The sequence below is a fragment of the Rutidosis leptorrhynchoides genome, chromosome 7 (genome assembly GCF_046630445.1).
Source record: "Rutidosis leptorrhynchoides isolate AG116_Rl617_1_P2 chromosome 7, CSIRO_AGI_Rlap_v1, whole genome shotgun sequence".
NCBI lineage: Eukaryota > Viridiplantae > Streptophyta > Magnoliopsida > Asterales > Asteraceae > Rutidosis > Rutidosis leptorrhynchoides.
The window spans coordinates 132842979-132849542 of record NC_092339.1 but is presented as its reverse complement, the minus strand read 5'-3'; the positions used below and the strand labels follow the sequence as shown (position 1 = coordinate 132849542).

The following is a 6564-nucleotide window of genomic DNA, read 5'->3' as shown; positions in this document are numbered from 1 at the left end:
TATTAAGAGCTTCCGCTGTCGCATACTTAAATAAGGATGAGATTTGGAGTCCATGCTTGTATGATATTGTGTAAAAACTGCATTCAAGAAACTTATTTTGTTGTAACATATTTGTATTGTAAACCATTATGTAATGGTCGTGTGTAGACATGATATTTTAGATTATCATTATTTGATAATCTACGTAAAGCTTTTTAAACCTTTATTGATGAAATAAAGGTTATGGTTTGTTTTAAAATGAATGCAGTCTTTGAAAAACGTCTCATATAGAGGTCAAAACCTCGCAACGAAATCAATTAATATGGAACGTTTTTAATCAATAAGAACGGGACATTTCAGCCTTGATACCCATCCCCGAGCTCCAAGCCTGAATAAACGAAACTAGAGAAGAAGGCATAACCCATCTAATGTTCCACCAAAACATTATATCCGACCAAATCAATGAAGCCCAAGGGCAATGAAGCAACAAGTGATTAACGGTTTCGGTAGAGTTAAAACACCAAAAACAAGAAATATTTTGCCCTTCTTGAATTATGCCTCTTTGAAATAGGATATCCTTGACCGGGATAGAATTACGAATGGCTAACCAATGAAAAATAAGAACTTTCGAAGGAATTGGATTGTACCATATTAAGTTTGCCCACTCCGGAATAGAAACGATAGATTCATTAACCAAAAGACGTACACCCTCCGATACGGAATATGAACCAACCACAGTGGTAACCCAAGACATAACGTCTTATATACCTTCTTCATTGTTAACAGTAAGCCCCAAGGAGAAATTGAATGCAACAGTCTCCACTTTACAAGTGCAAAGACGAAAAAGGGAAGGATACTTGAGGTGTAGAGGAGTTGAGGAAAACCACAAATCATGCCAAAATAAGATCGAACGCCCGTCACCCACTTTCCATTTCCAACATCCACTTCCCAAAATTAACTCTACATTTTCATCCTTAACAAGAGAAACGTTGTCTTTCCACAAAGGCGAAATGTTCCGGTAATTTAAGTTAGCCGTTTCATATATGAGTTTTCCCCATATTTGTTTCGTCTTGGACTTCGCGCAGTCTCTCTTCCGGGACTCTTGTAGAATTGAAATCGCCCAATAAACAAACAGGACCATTCCAGCCGTGTATTAGATCCGAGAGTTTCTCCCACAAGATGCACTTTGCATTCTCTGATTGTAGAGCATAAACGTTGACTAACATGATAGGCACATTTGTAGGTAAGAATTCCAAGTAAGTCACCTGACCTTCCCAACACTCCCACTTGAACTCCTCTATAAACATTATGTTTCCAAATCTCACTCATAACCGGAAAACGAACTTCTTTAACCTTCGTTTCTTGAATAGCAATAAATTGGATATGATATTTAGCCGCCAATCGACCCACCATACGACCTCGATCATTATTTCTGAGTCCCCTAGTATTCCAAGATGCCAACCTCATTGACGTTTTTTATGAGGAGGAGTTGGCGGTTCACCGTATTGTCGCATCCCACTAAAGAAGTCGTTATACTTATTTACTTGGACTGTGTTCTTTGAAGGGTTAACAAGCTTAGCATTTGCTAAAGGAAGAACATTCTGCTTCACTACATCATTTGAAATTTAGCCAAAGAATCAGCTTCGACATTCACAGAATTAGAAAAAGTGACAGATTCGAATGGGTCCTTATCCAAATTACCGGATTTAGCTTTTAATAGACTCTTTTTTTTTCACTTCTTGAGAGCGTAACTTTTGTAACATTTATGTAGGATGTATTTTCTTGAGCCTGTAAATCTTTAACTTTATTAAAATTGTCAAGAAAATTTGAACATGGTGTATTACAAGGTGAAGAAGGGCAAGTGGAACATTGCTTTTTGGTATATCAGAAGGTTTAGCATTAATTGGGGGATTGGTATTGACTTGGTGATAGGTTGTGAAACTGGCTGTATAGTACTATCACAAGACAATGTATGTACTTTATCGCCATTGTGTAAAGTTCCCACCTCTTTGTCCCCTTTAAGTATGGTAGATGGTTGAAAGTTGTTAAAGATTTCAAGTACATTCAAGTACATGCTATTAGTAAACTATGACTCGTTTAGAGAGATAGGCAAAAAGTCCATTTTTTCCCCCAATTGCGCCTGCATCTGAACCACAAGATTCAAATTTTGACTTATCAATATTCACTTCCGGTGATGGTTCCCCGGAGTCAGGAAACTCCTCTAATTCCGGCAGGTCGATCGAGTTAACTGATGGTGCTAATAATCTAGTCACTTCTAAGTTGTGACCATCGATATCAGATTCCAAAAACATGATCTCATTACACAAATGGGTTTTGACTTCTTCCATCCACACTTTGTAATTTTTTGAGTTTTTTGAGTTTTTAAAACTTGCATATTGATATTCCCGAATATCACCAGGTTCTTGTGTTTCCATGAACATAAGAGTAACAAGCTTGTGACTTTTTATGAGTAGATCGATCAACGTATAACATGTTACCGTATTTCTTAGCAATGGCAATAATGTTATCGGGCTTCCCGCACTCATAAGGGAGGCCTTGCAGTATTAGCCAAATGAATTTCGAGAATAAGCCTTTATGATCCGCCATCGATTGAACGACTACAAAATTATCGTCACCCAAAGATGGTCCCTGCATAGCTTTAGAGTAGCCATCTTGATTGATACAGTGGACTATACTGTAGTGACCCGAACTTTTCCGAACCTTTCTATGATTATATGTTTAATGAAAACTATATTTACATGATTAAATGTTTCCAACATGTTAAGCAATCAAACTTGTTAAGACTTGATTGATTGAAATAGGTTTCATATAGACAATTGACCACCCAAGTTGACCGGTGATTCACGAACGTTAAAACTTGTAAAAACTATACGATGACATATATATGGTTATATATATAGTTAACATGATTTTATTATAAGTATGTATCTCATTAGGTATTTTAACAATGAGTTATATACATAAAAATGAGACTATTAATTTAAGAAACTCGAAAACGATATATATAACGATTATCGTTATAACAACGTCTTACTAGGTACATATGAATCATATTAAGATATTGATACACTTGGTTAATTATGTTAAATGATAAGTAAATATATTATTAAGTGTATTAACAATGAAATACATATGTAAAAATAAGACTACTAACTTAATGATTTCGAAACGAGACATATATGTAACGATTATCGTTGTAACGACATTTAACTGTATATATATCATACTAAGATATATTATATATCATAATATCATGATAATATAACAATTTAACATCTCATTTGTTATAATAAACAATGGGTTAACAACATTCAACAAGATCGTTAACCTAAAGGTTTCAAAACAACATTTACATGTAACGACTAACGATGACTTAACGACTCAGTTAAAATGTATATACATGTAGTGTTTTAATATGTATTCATACACTTTTGAAAGACTTAAAGACACTTATCAAAATACTTCTACTTAACAAAAATGCTTACAATTACATCCTCGTTCAGTTTCATCAACAATTCTACTCGTATGCACCCGTATTCGTACTCGTACAATACACAGCTTTTAGATGTATGTACTATTGGTATATACACTCCAATGGTCAGCTCTTAGCAGCCCATGTGAGTCATCTAACACATGTGGGAACCATCATTTGGCAACTAGCATAAAATATCTCATAAAATTACAAAAATATGAGTAATCATTCATGACTTATTTACATGAAAACAAAATTACATATCCTTTATATCTAATCCATACACCAACGACCAAAAACACCTACAAACACTTTCATTCTTCAATTTTCTTCATCTAATTGATCTCTCTCAAGTTCTATCTTCAAGTTCTAAGTGTTCTTCATAAATTCCAAAAGTTCTAGTTTCATAAAATCAAGAATACTTCCAAGATTGCAAGTTTACTTCCAAGTTTTCTAAATCCATTCCAAGTAATCATCCAAGATCAAGAAACCTTTGTTACTTACAGTAGGTTATCTTTCTAATACAAGGTAATAATCATATTCAAACTTTAATTCAATTTCTATAACTATAACAATCTTATTTCGAGTGAAAATCTTACTTGAAATTGTTTTCGTGTCATGATTCTGCTTCAAGAACTTTCAAGCCATCCAAGGATCCTTTGAAGCTAGATCCACTTTTCTCATTTCCAGTAGGTTTATCCAAGGAACTTGAGGTAGTAATGATGTTCATAACATCATTCGATTCATACATAAAAAGCTGTCTTATTCAACGTTATAAACTTGTAATCACTAGAACATAGTTTAGTTAATTCTAAACTTGTTCGCAAATAAAGTTAATCCTTCTAACTAGACTTTTAAAATCAACTAAACACATGTTCTATATCTATATGATATGCTAACTTAATGATTTAAAACCCGAAAACACGATAAACACCGTAAAACCGGATTTACGCCGTCGTAGTAACACCGCGGGCTGTTTTGGGTTAGTTAATTAAAAACTATGATAAACTTTGATTTAAAAGTTGTTATTCTGGGAAAATGATTTTTATTATGAACATGAAACTATATCCAAAAATTATGGTTAAACTCAAAGTGGAAGTATGTTTTCTAAAATGGTCATCTAGACGTCGTTCTTTCGACTGAAATGACTACCTTTATAAAAATGACTTGTAACTTATTTTTCCGACTATAAACCTATACTTTTTCTGTTTAGATTCATGAAATAGAGTTCAATATGAAACCATAACAATTTGATTCACTCAAAATGGATTTAAAATGAAGAAGTTATGGGTAAAACAAGATTGGATAATTTTTCTCATTTTAGCTACGTGAAAATTGGTAACAAATCTATTCCAACCATAACTTAATCAACTTGTATTGTATATTATGTAATCTTGAGATACCATAGACACGTATACAATGTTTCGACCTATCATGTCGACACATCTATATATATTTTGGAACAACCATAGACACTCTATATGTGAATGTTGGAGTTAGCTATACAGGGTTGAGGTTGATTCCAAAATATATATAGTTTGAGTTGTGATCAATACTGAGATACGTATACACTGGGTTGTGGATTGATTTAAGATAATATTTATCGATTTATTTCTGTACATCTAACTGTGGACAACTAGTTGTAGGTTACTAACGAGGACAGCTGACTTAAAAAACTTAAAACATCAAAATATATTAAAAGTGTTGTAAATATATTTTGAACATACTTTGATATATATGTATATATTGTTATAGGTTCGTGAATCAACCAGTGGCCAAGTCTTACTTCCCAACGAAGTAAAAATCTGTGAAAGTGAGTTATAGTCCCACTTTTAAAATCTAATATTTTTGGGATGAGAATACATGCAGGTTTTATAAATGATTTACAAAATAGACACAAGTACGTGAAACTACATTCTATGGTTGAATTATCGAAATCGAATATGCCCCTTTTTATTAAGTCTGGTAATCTAATAATTAGGGAACAGACACCCTAATTGACGCGAATCCTAAAGATAGATCTATCGGGCCCAACAAGCCCCATCCAAAGTACCGGATACTTTAGTACTTCAAAATTTATATCATGTCCGAAGGAGGATCCCGGAATGATGGGGATATTCTTATATGCATATTGTTAATGTCGATTACCAGGTGTTCACCATATGAATAATTTTTATCTCTATGTATGGGATGTGTATTGAAATATGAAATCTTGTGGTCTATTGTTACGATTTGATATATATAGGTTAAACCTATAACTCACCAACATTTTTGTTGACGTTTAAAGCATGTTTATTCTCAGGTGAATACTAAGAGCTTCCGCTGTTGCATACTAAAATAAGGACAAGATTTGGAGTCCATGTTTGTATGATATTGTGTAAAAACTGCATTCAAGAAACTGATTTCGATGTAACATATTTGTATTGTAAACCATTATGTAATGGTCGTGTGTAAACAAGATATTTTAGATTATCATTATTTGATAATCTACGTAAAGCTTTTTAAAACTTTATTTATGAAATAAAGGTTATGGTTTGTTTTAAAAATGAATGCAGTCTTTGAAAAACGTCTCATATAGAGGTCAAAACCTCGCAACGAAATCAATTAATATGGAACGTTTTTAATCAATAAGAACGGGACATTTCAGTTGGTATCAGAGCGTTGGTCTTAGAGAACCAGAATTTTGCATTAGTGTGTCTTATCGAGTTTGTTAGGATGCATTAGTGAGTCTGGACTTCGACCGTGTTTACTTGAAAAATGATTGCTTAACAAATTTTGTTGGAAACTATATATTTTTAACATGTGAATATTATGTGATATATTAATCTCTTAACGCGTTTGATATTATGTGATAGATGTCTACCTCTAGAACAAGTCCCATTGACTCACCTAAAAATAATGAAGAGTCAAATGTAAATTGGAATGATTCGTGGACTGATTCACAAGTTCCCGAAGAGGAACCGGAAGAAGAGTTGGAACCGGAAGAAGAATCGGAATCGGAAGAAGAATCGGAACCTGAAGAAGAAATAGAACCAGTGGGGGAAATAATAAAACGGTTAAGTAGAAGAAAATCCTCAACCAACCGACCAAAG

The 6564-nt window shown here is 33.4% G+C and overlaps 1 protein-coding gene across 1 annotated transcript; it reads right to left on the bottom strand.

Annotated features, from left to right (window-relative positions):
• Nucleotides 1–316: 316 nt before the first annotated feature.
• Nucleotides 317–733, bottom strand: LOC139859615 (uncharacterized). The gene has a single exon (XM_071848393.1). It carries the CDS (start codon nt 731–733, stop codon nt 317–319), a length of 417 nt encoding a protein of 138 aa, XP_071704494.1.
• Between the last annotated feature and the right edge of the window lie 5831 nt (nt 734–6564).